At 44.2% G+C, this 25,761-nt stretch overlaps 1 protein-coding gene across 1 annotated transcript in view; it reads left to right on the top strand.

Moving 5' to 3' along the window:
• The window catches only part of KLF13 (Kruppel like factor 13), a 43,673-nt gene extending 18,603 nt beyond the window's left edge, over positions 1-25,070 (top strand). Inside the window, exon 2 of the mRNA XM_024193119.2 lies at positions 24,228-25,070. Coding sequence (XP_024048887.1) covers positions 24,228-24,520 — 293 coding nt within the window. The 3' untranslated portion in view covers positions 24,521-25,070. The remainder of the gene's footprint in view (positions 1-24,227) is intronic.
• Positions 25,071-25,761: the final 691 nt, after the last annotated feature.

The raw sequence follows: 25,761 nt of genomic DNA, 5'->3' as shown, positions 1-25,761 counted from the left end.
ATTTCTAACTATTTTTTAAAATAGACTTTTCTTAAAATAAAAAACTGTAAGAAGTTGTAACAGGGAATGCAAGGGAGAGCAGGGATTGATAAGGAAGTTACCCATTGCTATCTTTGTACATTACTTTGTTAGAGCATCAAGATGGCACAGATTTGGGTTTTTGATAATAAAACTAAAATAAGCCAATATTAAATACTAATAAAACAGTTTTAATAGTTGAAAAAAGCAGCACAACTCAACTGAAGAATGTGGTCAGTCCATTCACAAGTAAATTGGGCTGTTTTCTGATTTACTGAAATCAGATTTAGGTATCTCTAATATGGCTGTCTTGTATCCAAGATCTAAAGGAATTTCATAGCAAAAGTGTTTCATATACGTGTTTTATAACAGTGAATGTAATTAACCATTGGACTAAAAAGTTTTCCAAGGGTCATGGTAGTTTCTCCATCACTGACAATTTTTAAATCAAGAGTATGTTTTACGAAATGACATGCTCTAGGAATTATTTTGGGGAAGTTCTATGACCTGTGTTATACAGGATAACAGACAGATGATCTCAATGGTCCCCTCTGGCTTTAGAATATGATAAAAAAAAAAAAAAGAGGGGGGGGGGGGGGAAGGAGGGGGAGACACCCAAAATCATTAGCCTATCTTGAGACATTGTAAGGGGTCCAGATTTTCAGAAAATGAAAATCAGGCCCACTTTAAGGTGTCACACGGGGCAAAAAATTGAGGCACCCAGAATTAAAAGTAACATAAATTTCTCTAAAAAAGAACAGGAGTACTTGTGGCACCTTAGAGACTAATAAATTTATTAGAGCATAAGCTTTCGTGGGCTACAGCCCACTTCTTCGGATGCTGTAGCCCACGAAAGCTTATGCTCTAATAAATTTGTTAGTCTCTAAGGGTATGTCTACACTACAGGATTAATCCGAATTTAGATAATTCGAATTTGGGAAACAGGTTGTATAAATTCGATTGTGCGCGGCCACACTAAGCACCTTAATTCGGTTTTTAACCACATTAATTCGGTGGTGTGCGGCCACACTACCCCATTAATTTAAACACAGTAATTCGGTGGTGTGCGGCCACACTAACCCTAATTCGAATTAACAAAATCGATTTAGGCTCTACTCCGTTCGTCGAGGTGGAGTACAGAAATCGATTTAAAGGGCCCTTTAATTCGAATTAACTGGCTCTGTAGTGTGGACGGGTGAAGGGTTAATTCGGATTAACGCTGCTAAATCCGAATTAATCCCGTAGTGTAGACCAGGCCTAAGGTGCCACAAGTACTCCTGTTCTTTTTGCGGATACAGACTAACACGGCTGCTACTCTGAAACCTGTCATAAATTTCTCTGTCTGTATGTGAAGATGTACAATTTCAAGGAGGCCATGCCTATGAAAGACTGAAAAATAATGGAGAAGAGTAAACAGTAGTGCATGGCTTCTTTACTCTCTTTATTCGCCTGTAGCGAAAAGGTGGGAAGTCTTGCACACATGAAACTGACTTCTGTTAGACAGTTGTCCCATTAATGTGGAAAAAGCTTGCCCTAATTAAGTGACTGCATGTAGGTTTATGATGGTGACTGGTAGGAGTTCAATGCTGAACTGCAAATGTTGCTTTTCTAAAAGTTTACTCATTTTAAAATGGAGGATCATGGATTAAAACTCAAAATATTTCACAGACTCCTTACTAGAAAAATGTATATCCTGGATTATAATGGCGAGTGAGGTTTGAAAATCTGGGCAAAAGCTTTTATAAAGTGAATATGACAGGTTTATATACACACTAAAAGGCAACTGCACTCTGTCAGGCAGTGAGAACACAGATCTACTGTTTGGTTATCAGCCCATAAAACTACTTCTCAGAGCTTACCATTCACAGTAGCTGGAGTAGTTTTCATTGGCTTAGGTTGCTCATAAACTGCTTAAGTACCCCCGATGGCTCATGCACAAATATCCATCCATGATCAGAATAAAAATAAATCCCCACCTCTCTCACCCTCATATAAGGGTTAACAAACTCATAGTATCAGTTTATGTCACTCTGTTATAACACATCTTCTGTGATCCTAAAGTCACAGGCCTTGGCTATGCTGTGCCACTGTGGGCTTACTGATTAAACCCTAAAGTTCACACAGAGAAATTTGCAGTTGCCGCCAGGGACAGTTTTATTGGCTTGGCTCATTGTAAACAGACCCCCTCAGCCAATCTTGTGAGGTGCTCCTGTAATGCAACGTATATCCTCAACACCCACTGAAGCCATATGACATGAATTTCAGTGGAGGCAAAGGGTGCTCGGGATCTTGCAGGGTTGGGCACCAAAGCCTAAAAATCACAGGTCCAAGTCCTAGGTGAAGAACCTGTTACTCTGTCAGACTCTATAATGCAGCAGTCATCTCTTTAAAGCCTTCCATTAAGTTTTGTTCTCAATGAGCATGTTAATTTTTAATATAACAGGACGAATCATAAAAATGGATTGATGAATATGCCCATAGTGAAGAGACTGATTTATGGAGGTCAGATGATTTATTCTTTGCAATAATTCAGGCAGTTGCCAGATATCACTGACAGTGTTCAGGGATCCTTAAGGATGCATACATTCTGGCATTCACCCACAGTATATACCAGATGCATATTAACAAAATGCAAATGAGTATTCTGTTTAAAATGTTTGTCATCCAATCTGGGAGCAGAAACACTTCTACGTGATTTGTGGGTTCTATGACATAACCAGATGGTATCGGTTATATTTAAGCAGCCAATCAGACATCACAAAAATAGCAAACAGTGAGCAACCTCTAATCTGAAATTAATTTAGAACAAGTACATTCAAAGAAAGTCAGGTCCGTTTTGACTCACTGACCAAAACAAGGGTCTAAATTAATCACAAGTATTTGGGTTGGAAAGTTCCATCAGTGATGTAGTTTAAATAGAGAGGTCATTTTTATATCCACCATACAGACTGAGGACAGTACATGATGTTTAGATTTGGTTCCAATGTCCCCAAAGTTCAGAGTTATTCAGGTCTCAGGTTTTAGTTTGGATCCAACTCTAAGCTTCTAGCCATTTCCCCCCAAAATGATTGGAATTTATATACAATAACTTCAAGACCTACCAATGTAACTAGATTTTGGTTATAGGTGGTAGATATAATAGGAGGAGAATGACTTCAGATTTCTATTTGGAAGAAATTGGTTTAGGTTTTTTTCTTGTTACTATCCTGCTGAGAGTTAGCAGATGACAGGCCACAAGACTGATCAATAACCAAGGGCCGTGTCCCAGAAAGGAAATTACTTCAGATCCTGCATCATTCCTATTTGTATTATACCACTCTTCAGACACTAAAGCAGGGAATGATGAAGAAACAACTCCAATGACACTGGGAGCCCCCAAGTAGCCGTATGATGTGGTTTTATTACGTAAGGGGAGGGAGGAACCTGAGGGTATGCACTCCTGAGATGGTGCAGCGCTCTTCTCCACAGCAGGTCATGAGTGCCATCATGCAAGGGTGAGATATTAGAAAGGCAGGGACAGAAGACTCACTGCTACACAGATGCTCACTGAAGAGCTGTTCTAGGACTGAGTCCAGGTCTTCAAAGGTATGTAGGTGCATAACTCCCATTGAAATCAGGATCTGGATCATAAGGGGCTGTAACACAGCTTGTGGGAATGTTCCTCCAACCTTTTGGTATGGGTTAGTGCCCTGACCAAGTTGTTTTGGCTAGGCACCAGGCTGCAGTTATGGGCCCAAGTGCAGAAGAAACAACTCGACAAAATCCACAACTTCGTTTTAGTAAACTGCAGTGAGGTCCTGATATGGAAGATACTACAAAATGATGATTGGGGATCACCTCCTCATGCAATGGTTGGGTTCACTGAGTGTAGGTTCTGCCCTACTACCACCCTTCTCTTGGGAATGGGAACTTCTGCAGTGATGTCCCTCTCCCATAGAGCCTGTGGATGGAGAGGTGGGTACCAGTGGTGGCTGTAGTTCTGAGGACTTCAGCTAGGGGGTCTTACCAGCCCTCTGAGGGCTTCTCTAGTATCATGTGTCTTGTGATTCATAACTTTTTATTACCCCATCACACCTCTCCAATCCCCTGTATTTCAACAGACAAGTTATGATGTATTCCACACTGGACTAGAAACATGCAAAATTTATACTTTGCAAAGAACTCTTTGGAGACACTTTCTATAGGATATTTCCAAAGAAGAATTAAGCCACCACTACTCACCAATTTACATGAATTAAACAAAGTCAGCCAGGGTGACACTACAAATATTTAGCAATCACACCCTACAGCAACAATGGACTGAGAGGAAAAAAAGAAAAAAGGGAGGCCTAGAGGGATAAATCTTCCGAGCCCAGGTGGAGCTACTGATAATTGCCTAATGTACTCTCTGCTGGGACTGTTTTGAGTTCACAGAGCAGGCTGGCTCCTATGACTAACTCCGAGGTGGTGGAGGAATGATCTGGACAACAGTTCGTAATGGAAACCTTGTGCTTCTACCACAGGTTTCCCTCTAGACTCATTTTATTCAGTTGTGGCAGCTGCAGGGAGGATTTTCTCCTCCTGGTGCATGAAGCAGCAAGGCTACCGTGAGTAGGGGGAGTTGCCTTTCTTGGCTTCAGTTTCTGTCTACAGAAGGTTGTCATTAATCACCATATTTACTCTGCTACTGGTGAGCCTCATCATCATCCCATGGCTGACTCGCATGCTGACATTAGCTAGGTGCTTGTGGTAAGAGTAACATGAAGCGACAAGTTACAAAGTAAGGCCCCAATCCTACAATTTACCCCTGCATCCACAAGGCTCCCCTTTGACTTCAGTGGACTCAGGGGTCTGCCTGAGTAGAACCAACTGCAGGATCAGGATCTATATTATTTTCCATTTTGAATGTTTAAATGAGCTCAGTTTGTGGGATAACTAGGAAAAATGAGCAGCATTTGTAAGACACCCCTCACCGTGGCCCCCTTGTCATTTTACAAGGCTTGAATTGAATCATTAATATCGCTCAACAAGAGAGAAAAAATCCAATACATCCTCCTTAATGCTAGCCACTGTTTCACAGTGCTCTACTCCCCACAGGGTGGTACCCCTTCAGGCAGTTCTGGGGATTAGCTCCACCCAGTTTAGTGCCCCTTCGCTTCTCCCATTACACCTTCTTCCTGCTCACTGAATCACAGTCCGACAGCTTTGTGATTCAGCCCTTCAGCCAGGTCACCGTGATCCCCCCCTTCCAGGGTGTGTGTGTGCAGGGCCGGCTCTAGGCACCAGCAAACCAAGCACGTGCTTGGGGCAGCACATTTTCAAGGGCAGCATTCTGGCCATTTTTTTTTTGTGCTTCCGGCATCAAACGCCTAGAGCCGGCCCTGGCAGCAGCAGGGGGCGCCCTGTAGGCGCTGCGGTTCACGCCGTGGGGGAGCAGCACCCACACCTTGTGGCTGGGCCGGGCAGGCTTCGAGCGGGGGACACTCAGGCTGGGGGACACCCCACGGGGCACACGGAGCCGCCTGCAGGTGCCGCAGGGCGGCTGCCCCCAGCGCTGCAGCCGGGGCTGGGCGAAGTGGCCCAAGCTGCCCAGGGACTGTGGCAGGGCGGCCAGAAGCAGCAGTGGGGCCATAGAGGGTGGGGCGCTGTCGTGCGGGGCCTGCGTCCCGCTCTCCGGGGCTCCGCTGCCTCTGGGGCTACCCTGCCCCGGCTCCTCAGCCCTCTGCCGGGGTGGTCCCCCGGCTCTGCCCTCCCAGGTCCCGGCCGGTCCTGGAGGCGGGAGCCCTGGATGGAGGGACCCTGGGCTGAGGCGCGGCCCGGGAGCCCCGCTGCTTACCCCGACCCTGCCAGCGCCGGACCGGCTGGAGGTGAGGGGGGAGCGGGCAGAGTCATCACTGGTGGGGGGGAGCCCAGGGCTGGGATGGCAGGGGGTGCGGGTGGGGGGGGGGGAAGAGAGAGCCCAGGGCTGGGGTGGCAGGGGGGGAAGAGAGAACCCAGGGCTGGGGTGGGGGGCAGCCAAAAATTTTTTTGCTTGGGGCGGCCAAAAACCTAGAGCCGGCCCTGTGTGTGTGGGTGTCTTTCTGAACAAGCAGCATCAGGCAGTCCTCACACCCGCTGCCCTATGTCACACCCATAGAGACTGAGGCAGTCTTCCCACTCACTGCCCCAAGCAATACCACTCTGCAGTGGATGGTAGGGGAACCAAGGCCTGCTCTTGACTCTGGGTTCCAGCCCAGGGCCCTGTAGCAAGCAGTTACAGTCTGCAGCTACATCACCCTTACTGCTCTCTCTCACCCCTGGATTAATTCTCCTTATGCCTCTCCAAGATTTTTACTCTCCAGCCTTCCTAACCAGACTCCATTTTCTTAAGAATCTGGGAGGAAGGGTTTCCCTATCACCGCTTCCTTACCACTGGAAGAGCCTACCAGTTTCTTTCTTACTACACACTGTTTCCAGCCTCCTGGCTTTATAGAAACCCTGCCTGTTCCCTCACAGGTGAGCTTCCTTCTAATTAACTGCCTCCCCACAGCCTAAATCTCCCCCATTTGCAGCTTAATTGGCTGATTGGGTCCACCTGGCCCAATTTAACTCCTTCAGGGCTAGTGCAGGGATACTGCCATACTACCCGATAGCAACTGTGAAAAAACGGGACGGGGGTGGGGGGCAATAGGCGCCTATATAAGAAAAAGTCCCCAAAAATGGGACATCTGGTCACCCTAGCCGTACTCCAGGCTTCTCAGACTTGTGTTCTCCAACTGGGGTTTGTGGACCCTCGGGGGGGTTGTAAGGTGGTTACGTGGGAGGGGTCACAAACTGTCAGTTCTGTGGAGCTGAAAGCCCTGAGCCCCCATTAAATTACACCCCCTAATTTTTAATGTATAAGGGGGGGGGTTACACACAGAGGCTTACTATCTGAAAGGGGTTACCCATACAAAAAAGTTTGAAACCCACTGTGCTAAAGGCAAGGTGCTTTGTATAACAGGCATGGGGGAGAATGTTCTAGTTCAATAAACTATTGGCTTGATGCAGGAATTACTGGGTCAAATTATATGGCAGGGTTATGCAAGAAGTCAGATTTGACTATTACAATTTCCTAACTCTTGACTTTCCAACCTTAACATTCTCTTAGTGTAGGATTTTGGGTAGGGGGAAAAATCCTTTTGCTTTGTCATTCAGGAAACCCCAGCTTATATTCACAGGCTATTTTTTTTTTTTTTTACAGGATTCTTCCCTCTTTGCCAGTCACACTGGTTGTTTTTTTAAAAAAAAAATCTGTCCTTCTTTCACCTTAATATTGCCGTTAATTGAAATAAAATAATTGATGGGGACCTCTCCAAAACCCCAGAGTCTGATATTTCAAAGTGCTTTGGAAGATGATGGAAAGCTGGATGACACCCCTCTCCTCCAAACACACAGTCTGGATTTAGCACTTCCCCAGCTTAGCACAAAGCAATTTAATTATCTTGACTATAAATGCAAAAGTCAAAGTGTTAGATATTGATTCCTCTCCTTGGAATAAGCTATAAGAGAAAAAGTCAAGTGGAAAATTCTGTTGTTTTAAGGCCATGGAGTTTCCACTGCTCTATTTTCTCCTGTGAGAGGGGCTTTGCAGCCCATGGAATAGGGAAGGGAATTGGTGCTCCAAATAGATCAAGAACTGGTGGGAATTCCCATAATTACTAAGTAGAAATTACATGCTTGGTAATCATGGGAACATAATGCTGAGATGAAACCCATCAAATAGCACGATACAGGGTTTTCTGTTAGATTGTATTGTTTTAGAATATAAGCTCCTTGGGACCGGGACCATGTCTTCTTCTATGTCTTGTAAAGTGCTGAGCAGCATAATTCACGGACCAATTCCAGAAGCAAAGGGGCTAAAGACTGCTATTATAATAAAGATATATTCCTGGGGTCAAAGGCTCATTGGCTTAAGAAGGGAGCACAATATATTCATGGCCTATACAGAAGTGCAGACCAGAACAGATCCCGTATACATCATTAGCAGGGCCGGTGTAACCACTAGGCAAACTAGGCGGCTGCCTAGGGTGCCAAGATTTGGGGGTGCCAAAAAGCGGTGTCCGGCATCATAAGAGTCAGCTGAGCGGGGCAGGGCGGGGAGTGAGGCCTCCATAAGTGGAGTGAGGCTGCCGCAGCGAGGGGCACAGCGCAGGACGGTCAGTGGGAGCCTGTGGCGGAGCAAGGAGACAGCCGTCCGGGCGCGGCAACCAGCGCGGCCAAGGGACGGAGCCCTTGGGGGAGGCAGGACGTGGTTCTGAGCTCAGGTGAGCTTCGCCCTCCAATGTGCCGTGCCTTGGGCGAGGGAAAGTGAAACTAAACCCCGCAGCGCGACGGAGGGGAAAGGGCTGGCAGAGGTGCCGCTTCCAAACACCGACCCCCCCGCGGTGGCACTGTGCCAATGCGGGGAGCTGGCCCTGATCCCTGGGGAGATCCTCACCTGCTCCCTGGGAGAGCCCAGCTCTGTCCTTCTTGCCCCTGGGTCCCCCCTGGAGGGCGAAGTTCTCAGAACCTCGGAACGTTTAGAGACCCTGTGAGCTGGGAGCATTCTCAGCCTCCTCCTTGCTCATAGGTTCCCCCGGGCCAGAAGGGACCATTGTGATCATCTCCTCTGACCCCCTTGTATTAATTCTAATGAACAATGCCACATTATGCAGTATTCATTTTTGAAAGTTTATAATAAGTGATGCTCTGTGGGGAGGGGTGGGGGAGGCGGGGCACAAGGTGGAAGTTTTGCCTAGGGTGCAAAATATCCTTGCACTGGTCCTGATCGTTAGAGAAGGTGCAGGGTATGCTCTCACTACCGTCATTCATACTTGCATTCACTTAGGTTCCAAAACAGCCACACCTCTATTTGCATGAGATGGGGCTCTTTGATAGCATTTGTTCTACCTAGAAAACTCCAGTTTTGCTAGTGAATGAGAATGTCCAGCAGGAGTGAAAATGACTGTTAAATCCTTTCATACAGAGTGTTGTGTTATATGTGCATGGGTGTTAGATGAGACAAAAAAAAGTAGTATATGGATTGCTGACATGTAAGATGTTGTTTGACAGCTGGTTCATGTACCTATCAGGATGTGATGGCAATACCTTTCAATTTGCAATGGATTATGTAGAAGAACAAGGAAGCTAGAAGAGAAAGAATAGAATACCAGCCATTGTGTGCATATCAGAAACCCTGGTTTCCATAGAATCTCAGCACTTAATTGGGTACATTATATAATCTCAACACTTCAGGAGGGGAAAAAAATATTCTTAGAGGTAGTTAATCACCTTCTCACTGTCACCAAGGGCAGCCATGTAATAGGGACTTCTGAGCTGGGGAGGATGTTGGGCATGTAATACTCTCAATCCACAACTCTCATTGGCATTAATGAGAATTCTGCTAAAGATAGGCCCATGGCTCTTACTTAGAAGGATATGAAAGATTCTCAAAACAATAAAGCGAAACACTTTGCAATGGATTGTTTGGCACATTCAAGACATTTCTCTTCTTTCTCCTCCTCTCAGTTCCTCCCCTCCTTTCTTTCAGCATGGTCATTCTGCTGGTTTTTCTACTCCAATAGGTTTTACTAGTGCATCAAATTGAGCTGCCAGATGTACACTCCCTCCTTACCTAAATGGTGGACATATGGCAGGGGGGTGATTTTTCTGAATAATTACTACAAGAGCAGCTTTGGTTCAATCCTTTAACCATACTGTATTCAGGGTATCCTAGCTAAGGAGCATTCAGCTGCCTCTCTTCCCTTTTTAGTAGGGCTAGTGCTTATCAAAGACTTATTTTGTTGCCCAAATATTTATTACGCTGCTTCAGACCTTACTTCTCGCCACAAACACACCCATATCATTCCTCGTTTCCTTCTTGCCCTAGGCCTCAGAAGATTACTTTTCCCAGAGACTAAAGCCTTGTGCATATTCACCCTGCAAATTTTGGATCCGATTGCATTTTCCACACAAATCTGGATATACACACACATCACAGACACAAAGGCTCACTAAATAAATACAGGCACTACCTATATGTTGCTCTTGTCACTGCTTTAGAGTATCCTGCCTCGCCCTGATGAACTTGCTTTTTGTAGTGACGGGTTCAAAAGAGGAAGGAAGAGGCATGACAGAGGGTGGGGTGTGAGGAAGGAAGACAAAGCAAACTCTTCTTTAGAATGATTTTTAGAAGCCAGGAGTTGACTAGCATTGATGGTAAAAGCTTTAGTTTTGCGATACAAGGCGGGTGTGGTAATATCTTTTATTGGACCAACTGCTGTTGATACAAGAGACAGAGCTCTTCTTCTGGTCTGGGAAAGATACTTCAAGCATCACATCTAAATTCAAGATTGTTTAGCTTAAGGAGTTACCACATATTCTAAGGGACCATTCAAGATAGAGTAGCCTGTTAACACCTCTGCAGTCATAGGACAAAAAGAGGGGGTTAGTGGCTTACAGATTGTTGTAATAAGCCATAAATCTAGTGTCTCTGTTCAGTCCATGATTTATAGTGTCTAGCAGAGTTATGAATTTAAGTTCCCAGTCTCATCTTTTGAAAGAGTTGTGCAGGTTTCCTTTGAGGATGAGGACTGATAGGCCAGAAACAGAGTAATCGCTTTGTGAAAAGTGTTCATCCGCAGGTGATAGGAAAACGATAAGACAAAAACACCATGTGTGTACACACTCTCCTTACCTGATTAAAGTTTTGAGACGGCAGGCATGATGCTTCATGGTACAAGTTCACAACAACAAAAACCAAACAAACAGAAACGTGTAGCTATAGCAGCACCAGCCTTTCAATATCTAGCTCTGGTAAGCATCTGAAACAAATTAATCCCCATAAAGACTCTAGATCGTCTTTTTATTAATTTTCAACTTACTGAAAAGAGTCAAGTTTCAAAACCACCAACCAGGATACATCAATGTTTGGATGACCTCTAGTGAAGATCAATGGAGAGATTGTAAAGTACATGTGGCTAGAGAGAAGAGACAATTACTGCTCTGTAATTGTGTGTGAAATAGTGTTTGAATCATATTAATCCATATGAGTCAGGTGAAGATATTTAGAATATGTTTGGTTTGGAGATTTTACTTAATGCTGTTGGCATAGCAGTTGGATTACTGTGATTGCCACATAGGCTTTGCTGTACCAGATCAGATCAGTGGGACAGCATATTTGGTGTTTTTCCTCTGGAAGAGGTCTATGCCTGTTCTGGAGGAAGGGGAAACTCTGAGTGATGCACATGACTAGTGTGAAGTGCTGGGTGTGTCAGGAAGTTTCTTTCCTGACCTCTGTCCTAAGTGGCTGATGCCCTGAAGTTTAAAGTTTTATAAGTCCTTTGCAGAATCAGGCCCTTAGAATGTATTATCATTTATTTGCATGCCAACAGGGATTTATGCAAGTTTTATTTTAAAGAAAACTGTGTGCTGGACAACATTATACATTTAACAAAAATACTCAGCTTTAATTTTACTTGTCCAAAATGTCAGTGGGAAAAGCACTAGTTTATACAGTGCTAAGGACTAATGGCCTGAAGAATTTCTCTTCAAAGGACAAAAATGCAGCTGGAAGTAGCGAATGCACTTGGGTAATGTTTGGAAGCCTAACTGACAATTTCCTAACAGCCCTCAGAAAATGAAGTTCTGTTTTATTTTGCCCTAGGGTGACCAGATGGCCCGATTTTATAGGGACAGTCCCGATTTTTGGGTCTTTTTCTTAATAGGCTCCTATTATCCCCCACCCCCTGTCCCAATTTTTCACTCTTGCAGTCCGGTCACCCTATTTTGCCCCCATTTACTCTTCTGCCCCTGTCCCCCCACATAGCTTTTTCTGCAGGCAGGACTGTCCAGAAGTTTAGCTTTCTCAGAAGCTCTTGTGTCTTGATATTTTTGTCCCCTGCAGCCTCTCTGCTTCTGAACTGTTAGCGTTTTGTGCAGGAACAGCTGAAAGTAGCATGTGGTTGATGTAAGCCTTCTCTGTACCACTCATCATCCTGCCACCTGCCCTGCTGATAGGAGTCTAGACACAAATCATGGCAGGTAATAAGGTCATATTCAGTAAACACATAACCTGACACAGACTTCCCTCACATGACAAAGAATCAGTGTGTATGGGAGCGAGAGAGAGAAACACTAATAAAGCAGGCATATGTTGCTGTTGGAAGGGGAGAAAGTGTGTCTAGCAGGTAAGGCAGTGACTGGGAGTCAAGTCTGTTGGGTCTAATTTCTAACTATGCGACTGACTTATGTGACTTTCCCATAGACTAAGGCCTGATTTTAGAGATGCTACAGATAATGGGAGGTGAGGGTACTTGACACCTCTGAAAAGGTGGCCCCTAACAACTATGCTGAAGAAAGGAATACAGGCCTGGAGCCTTAACATTTCACCTATTCTTCAGGAAGAGAGTTTTATTTACAGGAGCCTGGTGTTTTTCCCAATGGAATTCACTTTGTAGAGCAGGATGGAATTTAAAGGCTCTGGGATTGTAAAGAACTTCACAGGAATGCTTTGTGAAGGTTTATTGACCTTTGTAAAGTACACAAATCCTAGGGGTAAAAACAATCTCTGTAGATGTGCAAAGTTACTTACTATTGTCGAGGCGAGGACAGGACATGCAGTATTAGACTCATATCCTCAGCTACATGAGCATTGATGGAATTGTGCAGCTCAAAGATGGTTTTGCACATCCAGTTTGCACCCACACAACTTACACTTGCACTTTTGCACCTGCTGAAGTAAACTGTGGGTGCAAATCTGAGTACTTGCAAACCTATGTGGTTTGTACCTGCAATCAAATAATTAAAGGCACAAATACTCAGCTTTGCACCTGCAATGGTACAGTGTAGGCAAAAATTCCACAAGAGTACATACAAGAAAGTTAGTGTCTGAATAGACTAAGTTTGCAGCAAGTCCCCATTTCAAAGGGGCAAGAGAAAAATCACTGTTAGGTGTAGGATTCTCATTCAGCTGCTAGTTTATTCAGTTTGAATATCATTTTGAGCAGATGACTAGCAGATTTGAACAATGTGGTCCTGTTTGATTTCTAATTAACTTCATTCTTTTGAAAGCAGAACTGTTGTAAACTGCTGCATCACTCTATCACTATTTCTCAGAATGGCTCAGGAAGACTGAACCTACATAGGAACACAAGTAGCTTTGCATCACACTAGACAATTTACTTCTCGTAGCTGAACATTGAAAGGAAATCATGTAAGACTCTTTAAGGCCTACTGCAACGATGGAGGGCAGCCCCTCAGTCCCTTTCTCATCATGTGCCTAATAAAGCACATTTGATTTCTATATACAGTACCAGCTCTTATGAAGGCTGCTAAAGGGAGTTTGCAGACCTTTTGTTAACCCTGCCCCTGGTAGTTGTTTTCTGGAATCCTTCATTGTTATAAACTAAAAAGTCTAAAAGGAAGTAAAAACAGTAATAATTCTTCAAACTTTCTATAGTATTGTCACAATTTGATGAAAAACAGCAAATTGAACCAGCCATTCAGGTGAGCATTAGGAACAGAGGCGAAGCATTTGTTGAAATCACAGGTGAAGTTGTGCTTTTGTTAGACATTTGACATCTAGAACGATAATTGCCAATTTAACAAACCTCAGATGTCAAGCTTCCAGCTTTACTCAGGAAAAGCTGCCAAGAAATAAATAAAGAATGTTAATAAGTTACCACAATTAAGAAATGCCCAGAAAACAAATACTCAGCCTGCAGCATGGTCTGTGAAAATAGAACATTCTGCAGTCACTGTTTGAAATGACAGTACTGGCAACTTAACTGGGTTTTTATTTCACTCTTATCTGAAATCATAGGGGGGGGGAGAAGAGGAGAAAAATTGAAATTTTAACTAAGAAATCTCATCCTTCAACCCTTAAATTTTCCAGGCAGCTTTGTCTTGGGATAGTTTTTTCAGTTACTCTACCTTACCTTTCAGCCACTTACTGTTTCCTAGTATGAAATGGCTTGGAATTAGATTACTGAATTTGAAGGTGGAACATGAAATGTGATGTATTTAAGTGCAAAGAGATGCACTTAGGCAGAAATAATACCTAGGCTAAGCAGAGCTCAAATGGTTGTTAATATGCTGGAAGGAAAAGGATTTGGGTGTGGTGATAAATCCAACATTCAGATTCTTAGGTTAGTATGCAGGGTAATAAAATGCTGGCTTGTATTAAAAGTGGTATATTTTTAAATCCAAAGAAATTAACCCACCACTTTATAGGGCTCTTGTTATACATATTTTGAATAGTGTGTCCAGTTTTGGCCTCCTCACTTAAAGAATGATACACTCTCCAACTTAGTGTATAGTGCAGGCAACAAAGATGACCAGTATAATGGAGAGTACCTCTGAAGGGAATGCTTAATGAAGATGGGATTATTTAGCCTTAAAATAACAAAGAGGTGGCTTGATTAAAGTACACTATTCTAAAGTAGCTAAGGGCTATTTGTGACAGGGGCTACTCACATCTACAGTGGACGAGAAGCTGGATATGAGTCAACAGTGTGCCCTTGTTGCCAAGAAGGCTAACAGCATTTTGGGCTGTATAAGTAGGAGCATTGCCAGCAGATCGAGGGATGTGATCATTCCCCTCTATTTGGCGTTGGTGAGGCCTCATCTGGAGTACTGTGTCCAGATTTGGGCCCCACACTACAAGGAGGATATGGAAAAATTGGAAAGAGTCCAGCGGAGGGCAACAAAAATGATTAGGGGGCTGGAGCACATGACTTATGAGGGGAGGCTGAGGGAAACTGGGATTGTTTAGTCTGCAGAAGAGAAGAATGAGGGGGGATTTGATAGCTGCTTTCAACCACCTGAAAGGGGGGGTCCAAAGAGGATGGACTGTTTTCAGTGGTACCAGATGATAGAACAAGGAGTAATGGTCTCAAGTTGCAGTGGGGGAGGTTTAGGTTGGATATTAGGAAAAAAAATTTCACTAGGAGGGTGGTAAAGCACTGGAATGGGTTACCTAGGGAGGTGGTGGAATCTCCTTCCTTAGAGGTTTTTAAGGTCAGGCTTGACAAAGCCCTGGCTGGGATGATTTAGTTGGGGTTTGGTCCTGCTTTGAGCAAGGGGTTGGACTAGATGACCTCCTGAGGTCCCTTCCAACCCTGATATTCTATGATTCTATTCTATGAACCTCTTCCAGGGTAACAAAAGTCCAACAGGGCCTATCACTGTGCCCTTCTTGGTATCTTTAGCCCTGTCTTTGGGCTCAGTTCTCAGCCCTTTCTGGGCTAGCTTTAAATCCACATCTGCCCTGGTATAGAGCAGTGCCCCCAGGGCTTCCTGCCTGGAGACTAAGTCCTGCCCTTCACTTGGGCCTCTAAACAACCCTTATCCCCTTCTCAAGGCTTAGGCCACCCTGCCAGCAGGGGGGACCCAGGACCACCCACTACTCTGGGTCCAACCCAGGAACCCTATAAATAGCAACCACCTGCTGTTTCCTGTAATAGTTGTTGTTGTTGCTGCTGCTGCTATTCCCTGGGCCACTTCCCACAGAACCCCTTCCTCTTTACCCTTACCTCAGGGCTGAAATTCTTCCTCACAGAATGTCAGTGTCACCAGAACCCATCTTCTGATTTGCCCTAGAACTCCAGCAAGGCACCCCCTTCCTTGTTCCTCTGGTCCCCACCAGAAACTGACCTGTTCAGCGCCTTTTATGTGAGCCAGATGCGCTCTGATTGGCTGCTTCCCTGCAGCCTCTCTAGGATGGCCTGGAGGACCCACCTTCACTGCTCTTTTTCTGGGACAGGGTGTGGTAAGACTGTGAGGACTCCAGCAGGGGTCCTCAAAGGGCTGGTCACCCCATCACACTATTACAGAGATAAGATTCAGGATCCGCATGAGATCATTGGACAGACTTGTATTAGAAGGGCTGGATTTCAATGAAGAGAGAATATATGTGGAAATGTGAGGAGGTATTTCACTAAGAGGATGTACTGTATTAAAAATGTAGAAATTCATAATTTAGTGTTTGGGTGGAATGGGCTTCCACTCTGGTCAAGTCATGTCTTAACATTTTAAAGCAACATTGGACTGTACCAAATGGAAAGGTCATTACTTAGTTTTGCGCTTGGGGGGAACTGACTGCAATTTTAGGGATAGAGTGGGAATTTTGCACTAATTATGTTTCGTTGCTTTTTATGGCTATCATCATCATAGTAACTGAGTGTGTATTCATGATTCACTATTTGAGCGGTGGTAGTTGCTCGTATAATTTCTGCTCCCACATTGAATAAGTACAGAAACACTTTCAGCACTGACCCTCACACACAGTATAATAAAGCTGAAGTTTTGCAACTTTGAAAAATCTCTTTTAGAGAAACATTCATCCCAGTCTAAATTGATGGCATGAACATTCATGCACAGCAAACACAGAATGGTTATAAGTGCAGCAAAAGCACAGTTATTTAAAAGGTCAAGAAACTAATTGAAGATTTTTGGTGGTTGTTGCAGTCAGGGCCGGCTCTGGCTTTTTTGCCGCCCCAAGCAATAAAAAAAAACAAAAAAAAGGGGGCGGCAAAAAACGGCAAAGCCGGAGCCAGGGCGCTCCCCTCCTCCGCGCCACCGCCCCCTACAGCCCGGAGCGGAACAAAACAAACAAACAAAAAAGCAGCCGTGCCGCCCTAGGATTGGGTCAAATGCCGCCTCGTACAATCTGCCGCCCCAAGCACGAGCTTGCTCAGCTGGTGCCTGGAGCCGGTCCTGGTTGCAGTTCTTGCTCAGTTCCAGTTCGAGTAGTTGCTCTTGCATAGGGAAAGCTGAAGATCAAAGTAACCCTGTCAACATCTTGGTAGGCCTGGTATTTGGTGGGTATATCTCAGTTGGGTTGGTGTGTGCTTAGAATCTCCAACCCATACATCTTGGGTTTTGACAAAATTATTGTGAAAACCAAAGAAAGTGAAAATGCTAAGGGAAAAAATAAATTTTGCAACTTAGAAATTCATGAGTTTCCACTTACAGGAATATGGAAATTTGGGAGTTTATTTTTTTCCCTTTAGATTCTCTGCAAAGAAAGCACCATTATATAGCATCAAAGCTACATTTTAAAACCTCTGTAGCCTTGAGGAGGTTACGGGTTTCATTTCTCAACCAGCTTGAAGTGCCTTTATGCAAACAGGCATGAAGTGGCAATGGAAATATTCTCAAGTGCATGCCAGTGTTATTTGAAGACTATTTTTAAAAATAGTCTATTAGTTTGTTCGCTCAGAGTGCAATCCCAATAAACTAGACTGCATTGGTCTAATGTTCTTTCCTAGAATAGCATTTCCTCTTTTGGAGGAGGGACACTTCGGCTGCTTCTCTACTGATCCTCTGCCTCCTGTCCTCAGCAGCCACTCAGCCTGTTGCAAAACAAAACAAAAAAACCCAAACACTAAATTATGAATTTCTACATTTTTAATACAAGGATGGTGCTAGTTGGCATGTTCAGGTTTCTAGCTCTGTTTTGATGACAACATGCAATTCCCTTCCATGAACTAAATGACCAGATTACAGTTCATTTTGGAACCAAAATTTCTGGCTTTGTGGTCACCAAGCCTCCATCTGAGATGTCTCAGGGAATCAAGGATAAATAGAACTTCTTTGGAGAACACATACTTGCTCTGTGTGTTCTGAGCAGCAAACATGACCAGTAGAAGCTGTCATAAGCTAAGTCAAGATATTAAGTTATAAGCATGTGAACCTCCATGTAATTAGGTTTAGATTTAATAATGCTCTAAGCCTTAGGGTGGACAGCTGTTCCATTTTTAATGGGGCAGTTCTGATTGCCAAATCTTTGACCATGTGTCCTATAAAACTGAAAATGTCCCACATTTCAGAGTCTGTCCTGGCAGCTCAGTTAGTTGTAGATTTTTTTTCTTTTTTAAGCTTGCACAAACTCACTGGTCTCTTTTCTAGCCTCTGTGCAGATTCTGGGCACTTGAAGAAGCAACTGTCCAGCTAAGTTGGTGAAACTTAAAGCAGCTTCTCTGAGCACACATGCACCTTAGAGACCATCCTCCACCATGCCTATCATGTGGCACATTGCCAAATAAGATATCACTCCACTGCATATAGCTAACAATCCACATGGAATCAGGCTGCAAGCAGCTCAGTTGTGCTGTCACCATCTGCAGATGGCTAATGACATGATGCAAGTTGGCCCTTCTCAACTCCTCAGCTTGTGGCAGGTCACAGGGGAACAAATCAAGAGTCTTTCTGAGGAGCAGGGATAAGGCAGAAAGAGCGAGGCTGTTAGATACTGAGAGAGAGGGATGTGGCAGTGAACATCAGGGGCATTAGAAAGTTGATCAAAGGATGCATTATTCACACCACCGTCTTTCTTCATTAATCATCTCTTTTTAAAGGATTTTTGACTATTTTAGCAACAAAAATTAAACAGATGAAAGTTACTGAGAGCAAAATAGCTTTGCCATTTCCTCTTGGCCTTCTCAGGAAAGAGTAAACGTGTCAGCTGCACACTCAAAGCCGTAACCCTTAGTGTATGAACAGTGGCTTTTAGCCAAACCTTAAACACTTGCACACTAGGACTAGATACTTGGGACTGCCTGAGCAGCGCTCCATGAAGGACTTGAGAAGTGGGGCAGGTGTGGTTTTGTACCCCCCTGTCCCCTGAACCGGGGGCCAGCCGGGTCCTGGCACAACTTAGAACAGCCTCCAAGTCGCTCTGAGTTACACTGACTGCAATGACCTCCTAAGCGCTAGTCCAGCAATTTAGGAGCACAGCCTGAATCTGTTCATACTCCCTGCACTAAGGACTACAAAGGATAGTGGCACACAAGGGAGAATCCTCAGCTGGACATAGACCAGGTTTAAAGTCAGCTATGTACTACAGAGTGGCACAAATCAGACTTAATAGAGGCCAACATCTGGCCCACTTCTGTATTTCTCATCTCCCATGATGATGTGTAGCGTGCGTAATTACAGATAACAGATTTATCAAATGAAATCATCATACAAGGGTGGTTTCAGACACAATTTACATGAACCCCTGTTAAAACTGACCCTACTTGCTTCTAAATCCTTTTCAGAAGCAGAGACAAGTTTCTCACACTATCTATAGCAAGATAACACCCAGCACCGCACCTCACATTTACACAGTGAGTGTTTCAGATTTCCAGAACACAACAGGGCACACAAGGGCTTAGCACAGTTTTTCCCTTTGGCCTGTTTGGAGTTCAGGAAGAAGTCAGAATGTTCCTGCTTGTGTAATTTTGAATTAAGATCAGTTGAATTTAGCTCTCCAATGTGTTATTTTTCCATCTGTCCTATACTTTAATGCTGTAACTCCAGACACAAGCTGGATGATGTTATGTGCTCTGTCAGAGGAACAAGAGAGGTTGCAGTTCAGATTTATTAGGATCTCTGGGATCCAACTTATTTAAATTGTTGTTGAATATTCCATACCTTGTAAGATAGCCAGGCACCTATTTCCTCTCTGAGAAGCCTGCATACGAGTTTTTTTTTTTTTTTTTTTAAGCCCTTGCAGTTCATCTTTCGGGATTGACTTCTTTTTCGTGTGTGGCAAGATCTGCTACCAATGTCCATAATGTTCCCTCTTAGCAAAGGGATTCTCAGGTAGCCATGGTACAGTTTGAAGAATATATACACATTCTTCACTTGTTACACTAGTTTTCAGTCACCATGGAATATTTCTACACTAACCTTTAGGGCCAAATCCTGCAGTTTGTTACTAAGGCAAAACTCTCATTAGTTTCAGCGTTGCGTGAGCTAGGGCTGCAGGATTTGCTTCACAGAACACAAAGGAGAGAGCTACTTTAATACTGAAAGCTGTTTGGAGAGAACACCGTGTCCATGGGGTAATGCTTATGCAAGAAAAATGTACTGTGGCTGCATGTTCCCTGATACAATTAAGCAATCAAGTCATATAATCTCCAGTTCTGTTGATTGCTTTACTGCCAGTAAAAGGCCACTTATATAACCTACCTGCACAGAAAACCACTTCTCTTTTGTGTGAGAGAGGAGGAGACTGATGGCAGCCTGAGAATTTCCATATGTGGTTTTGGAGGAAATACTGCAGCTAGGACTCACCTTAATTAATACCCAAAGGCAGCTTTGCTCCTGCCCTCATGCTGATGTTTATAAAGAGTAATGAGTTTGGTTTCTTTACATTAGGCATCCAGGGCTCCTTCACTGTGGAGTTATTCTTTAAGGAGGACTTACCCCAGAGTTGGGAAGCATTTTAGAAAACTAACAACCCCTAGAAGCAACCCTGTCTGCCAGTCATGGTTGGGAAAGGTGACTCCACCAGGCCAAGAAACTTTGGGGCAACTACAGAAAGAAAATTAGTCAAACTTTGACATGACTAGGGAGGACTGAAATGAGGGCGAGGAAGGTTGAACTGGAAGGAGGGGGAAAAAGAGAGCATGGAAAGGAAGAGTACAGCGGTTGGTGGAGGAAGATCCTCTCCTCCTATACTCTTGGGAATTTTCAAGCTTCACCGTTTTTATTGCTCTAATGCCCATCATCCTCACTATAATTATTGCCATACCCCTCTATTAGCTCAGAATGGCCATGTGGACATATGTCACATTCTGGCCCATAATGACTGGCTCTCTATGAGTGCACAATGGGCCAGGTACTATTCCAATTCTGAGCTCCAGGACCTGGGGTCTCTTCTACCCTAAGGGACTCCGTGCTGGTCAACACAGCTGGCTGAAGGGAGGTGGGGAGGAAGGGAACAAAGAGTGAACACAGCATCCTTTCCAAATGTGAAGGAGCAGCTATGCTAGCATCCCAGGGCTGCTAGAGGCATTGTGCCTGCTGCACGGTACTAACCACTGGACATAGAAAATAGCAGCTGATCATGAGCTAGTTGACCAATAGGTGAGATACCATTTTGTTTTTTCTTCATGGTCAGGCTAACAAAAGAAGAGAAGTATTCCAAATTAACATTTCCCTTCTCTATCTAAAAGCAGCCATTGAATGGAGAAAGTCTTCCCTGCCAACAGCATTTGCTGATTCTGGTTGCTATGAAAACACACACTAAGAAAACTAGTCTGGGCGATAAAGAGATCAGAAGCTTCCTCCAGGCCCAGCAAGAGCAATACTGAAACAGAAAACACGCCCTTCCCCTTACACACACATGAAAGGCAGAGCTAATGGAAACGTTAAAGCGTATCTATCATAGTAAAACATGTGCAGTGTACTCAGAGGGAAAGCAAAAAGAAAAATTAGACAGGAGACAACTTAGAATATTTCACAGGGTCATGCAAGAATTAAACAGAAAATGAATGTGTCCCTTGCTCCCCAATGTGGCAGTGGCTGGGAAAACATGCTTCTAGGAGCACGGTGGTGGGGAGAGGGAGGGAAGGTATAATACATACCTTGCATCACTGAAATGTACTACTTTTGCCCGATCCAAGAAGTGGGGGTTTTATGGCCTTTGCATCTAGCACTCATCAGCTAACATTGGTCAATCTCACACAGGGCCCTTGAGTTGTGGAATGAAGAGAAAAATGAGAGGTCCCTAGAAGATTCCTTCCCCACTCCCAAAATGGAAAATAAAGTGATGCTCAGATGTCATAATGTTGCCTGTGGATTTGCTGAAACTGGGTCATACAGCAGAGCTGGCTAGTCTTGTGATATATGGAGAGGAGGATTAGAAAGAGTCTGTGTGTTTGGGGATTGAATATCTTCTAAGCTTTGTTAGCCATCATAGCTACATGAATGTGCTGGCTGGGTGCTCCTTTAAACATAACCACTTATGTAAAGGGCGGAGTTTCACACTTTTCTGTTCTTGTACATCTTGTTTTATTAGCATTTCACAGTGTCTGCACCAGTGGCGCCTACAGCCTTATGCACATTATACATGGTGTGTATCGTTGCTAGCAGGGTTGCCAGAGGGTGACAGTGTTGGTGGAAAAAGGGGCAGTTCCCCCCAAGTCCCTTGTTGGAGAGGGTCCCCAGAATAGTATTGGGACCCGGCACCTGGGCATCACAGCGCCACTCAGGTTCGGCCTGTCCAGAGGGGGGCCAGCCAAACATGAGTGGTACTGTGATCCCTGTGTGCTAGGTCGCAACACCACTCACTCACTGCCAATCTGCTCCTCTGTCTCCATCAACGGAGGGGCGGATGAGCCAAACCTCAGTGGCACTGTGATCCTGTGCGCCAGGTCACAATGCCTGAAGAAAGGAGCTGGCCTCAGCTCTGCAACCCAGTGGGGGCTGAGCATGTCGCGGACTCAGCAGGCGAGGTGCTGGGATCCGGAGCTGCAGTGGGCATGATCCCACAGGGGTTGCTGGCGATACTAAATCTCCCCAGCTCAGTACTATGTGAAAAAAAAATTGGGGGGCCCTTAGAATGTACCTCCTTCTTTTGTAGTCTGAGTTGATTAAAAATCCAGAGATACTGTCACAGGAACAAACGTGAGCTTGATGTAATTGAGAAGGTGAAAAACTTATATGCTTACCAGACAACATAGACCTGGTGGTCATGAAACATGGAGTATGTGTATCAAGTATCAGGGGGTAGCCGTGTTAGTCTGTATCTACAAAAACAACAAGGAGTCTGGTGGCACCTTAAAGACTAACAGATTTATTTGGGCATAAGCTTTCGTGGGTAAAAACCTCACTTCTTCAGATGCATCAGAAGAAGTGAGGTTTTTACCCACGAAAGCTTATGCCCAAATAAATCTGTTAGTCTTTAAGGTGCCACCAGACTCCTTGTTGTTTATGGAGTATGTGCTTTGTTTATTATTTAAATGCTGAAGCATTTGGTATCTCCTGCTGCATGGAGGCACCCCCATGATTTCAGCTCACCTTTGCCCTCACCCATTACAGGAACAAATTCTCAGCTCCGTCTGCAGAAGATGAAGCATGCATCCTGATTAGCAAGAATACAATCGTCGCTTCCTGTACATGGGAGACATAATCCTATTCTCGCTAATCAGAGATGCCTCTTAAAATCCCATGAGGGGGCATTTATCAGTACTTTTATCAGGCCTGTTATCAGTGCTGCTTGCCCCAGCAATATCAAAGATGCAGTACATCAAAACTGCATGTCTTTTTAAGGGTATGTCTACACTGGGAACTAGGGGTATAATTACCAGCTCGTGTTAGACATACTCACACTAGGCATCCCGAGTAAAGGAGCCTCAGCCAGCCAACAGCTTGTATATTAGGCCCAGAAATTTGGCTGAATCAAAGATACCTACAGGGTCTAGTTGGGAGGCCCATATTCAGAAAAAGCAATTTTTTCTATTTGGTTTATTCTATGCAATATTTTTACTTCTGTTGTTGGCACAGAATAGTTGCAGTCCTCTAAGCATTACAGATAACACTATACACTTATCCACAATTTTAGGAAGCATAAATTAGTATAACTAGGAAGTTTTTAAAAAGTTGGTTATCACAAGAAAATTAGAAGATACAGATTAATAAAATATACTTGTTATATTTTAATGAATTTTATGAGCCACTCAGCTACTACAGAAGTGGGGGTTATAGAAGTGTGTTACATGTAACAGATAGGACTTTTATGCATAGATATCAAAGGACTTTACAGAGGAGGGTATGTACCATTATCCCCATTTTACAAATGGGGAAATTGAGGCCCAGAGAGACAATGTAACTTGCCCAAGGCCATGCAGCAGGCCAGAGGTAGGTCTGGGACTGTATCTCAGGTCTTCTGATTCCCAGCCCAGTGCCCTATCTACTGGACAACACTGCTTCTTTGTATAATCTATGTATGGTCCTGGTGGTATCAAGTCCAGATACTTCATCATCACCTTTGTGAACCGCCACAGAAACTGACCTTGTGAAATCTTCTCAGGTTTTACAGTGAGCCAAGTGGATGCTGATATATCACTTTGGGGGTTCAGAGAGTGCTCCATAGATGCACAGGCAGTGCAGATAGGATCAATAAAGTCCATAGTTACATAGGGTGGGCCAGATTTTCAGGGCACTGAGCTCCCACGGCTGTCCTTGCCTTCACTGAGAGTGGCAGGTGCTCCGTACCTCTGAAGATCAAACCATTCACTAGTGTTACTCGTTATATGGAACTCCCAATAGCTTGGAATACAACAACAGCCTCCTCTACAACAAACAGACCTTTTATCTGCCTCCCTCTGGGAGGAATGACATCCACTCCATCCCCACCTCCCACAATTTTCCTCTTTCCTGCAGAAAACGCGAGAAACACTGTGCTTGCATTGCTGGCCCTTGTAATTACAAAGACCATGTCATTCTTTTCGCAGGAGAGAGGCCTTTTGAATGCAGCTGGCAAGAATGCAACAAGAAATTTGCTCGCTCCGACGAACTGGCCCGGCACTACCGCACTCACACTGGAGAGAAGAAGTTCGGCTGCCCTCTCTGCGAGAAACGTTTCATGCGCAGCGACCACCTGACGAAGCATGCCCGTCGCCATGCCAACTTCCACCCCAGCATGCTCAAGAGGCGGAGCGGCAGCAGCTCCAGAACGGGGTCTGTCAGTGACTATAGCCGTTCGGATGCATCAAGCCCCACCATCAGCCCCGCCAGCTCCCCATAAACCTACCTGCACTGGATGTCAGCACTTTGCCTCTGACACTTATTGTGGAGTTGAATTTGTGTTGCACACAGTTTTAAAACCGTCGCTTATTTTGTTTTGTTTTTTCAAATCAGTAAGTAGCTGCCTCTCACTGCAACTTCAAAACAACAACTCTTCACCTCGCCAAACAGGTGGCTGGTCTAACCTCACGGACAGACGGATCTTAATGTTCCACTTAGTGGCTCCTGCTGCCTCAATATTTCATACGTTTTACAGCCATAAACAGATGCTCTTGATTGTTGTTTATAAATAAAAAAAACCCCATAAAACCTTAAAAAACCCATCTATAATTCACCTCAGGTGTCCGAGCAGTTTTGAGAGATGGGATTGCACAACACAAGCATATATACAGTTACAATTCAGTTGTGTTGGGCTTTCTCCCCCCACCCCCTTCTCCTTTCTCAGGGATGGCTATTTATATTACACAATAAGTACAATGAAGACATACCTTTGCCACAACCTTACTCGGTAAATATATTTGCACTCAGAAACATTTTGTTTGTTTTTTCTCCACGTGTGTGAAAAAAACAAACAAACTAGTACTGGAAGTTAGTGCCAGGCTCTTTTATTGTTTGATTTCAGTTACATCCTACCTTTGGGGGGCCCACTTTTTCATGCAGCTGCCCTTTGCTTTTGAGAGCAAGCAATCCTTTCATTTCTCACCGCAGATGCTCCAAAAACCAACTTCCTGTTGCAAAAATCTTCCTGTCCGAGTTGGATAAACTTTTCTTTTTAAAGCTAGATTAACTTCCAAGAAAGATTTCTAAATGAGATGCCTTAATCAAAGAATCTAAACACAAGGAAACACATTGACACTGGGTAACAGCTTTTCCAGCAAGGTGGTATGGAATTTTGGAGGCATTTTGTCTTCTATCTCTCTGAGTTATAAGCTCTCTCTGCACTGCCTATCGAATATGGGACCAACGAAATATTAAAGCAAACCACATTGACTTGAACAACTTTCTCCCCCCCCCCACACACTTTAAAAAAAAAAAAAAAAAGAACGGAGAAAACCTTGTAGCTGAACCAATGCCCATCAAAACTTTTATCAAGGTACTTACCTACTGTACAGCTGGATGCTAACGCAAAGAAATTGCTTAAGACAAAGTTTCTGTACACTGTTGCATCATAACTGTGGTCACCGATAAAAAGGAAACAAAAAAACATGCATTTTTAAAAAAGTGTTACAAAAATGGTGTTTT

The sequence above is a fragment of the Terrapene carolina genome, unplaced genomic scaffold (assembly GCF_002925995.2).
Source record: "Terrapene carolina triunguis isolate 2854851 unplaced genomic scaffold, T_m_triunguis-2.0 Scaffold67, whole genome shotgun sequence".
Lineage (NCBI taxonomy): Eukaryota > Metazoa > Chordata > Testudines > Emydidae > Terrapene > Terrapene triunguis.
This window is presented reverse-complemented; position numbering and strand designations above follow the sequence as displayed.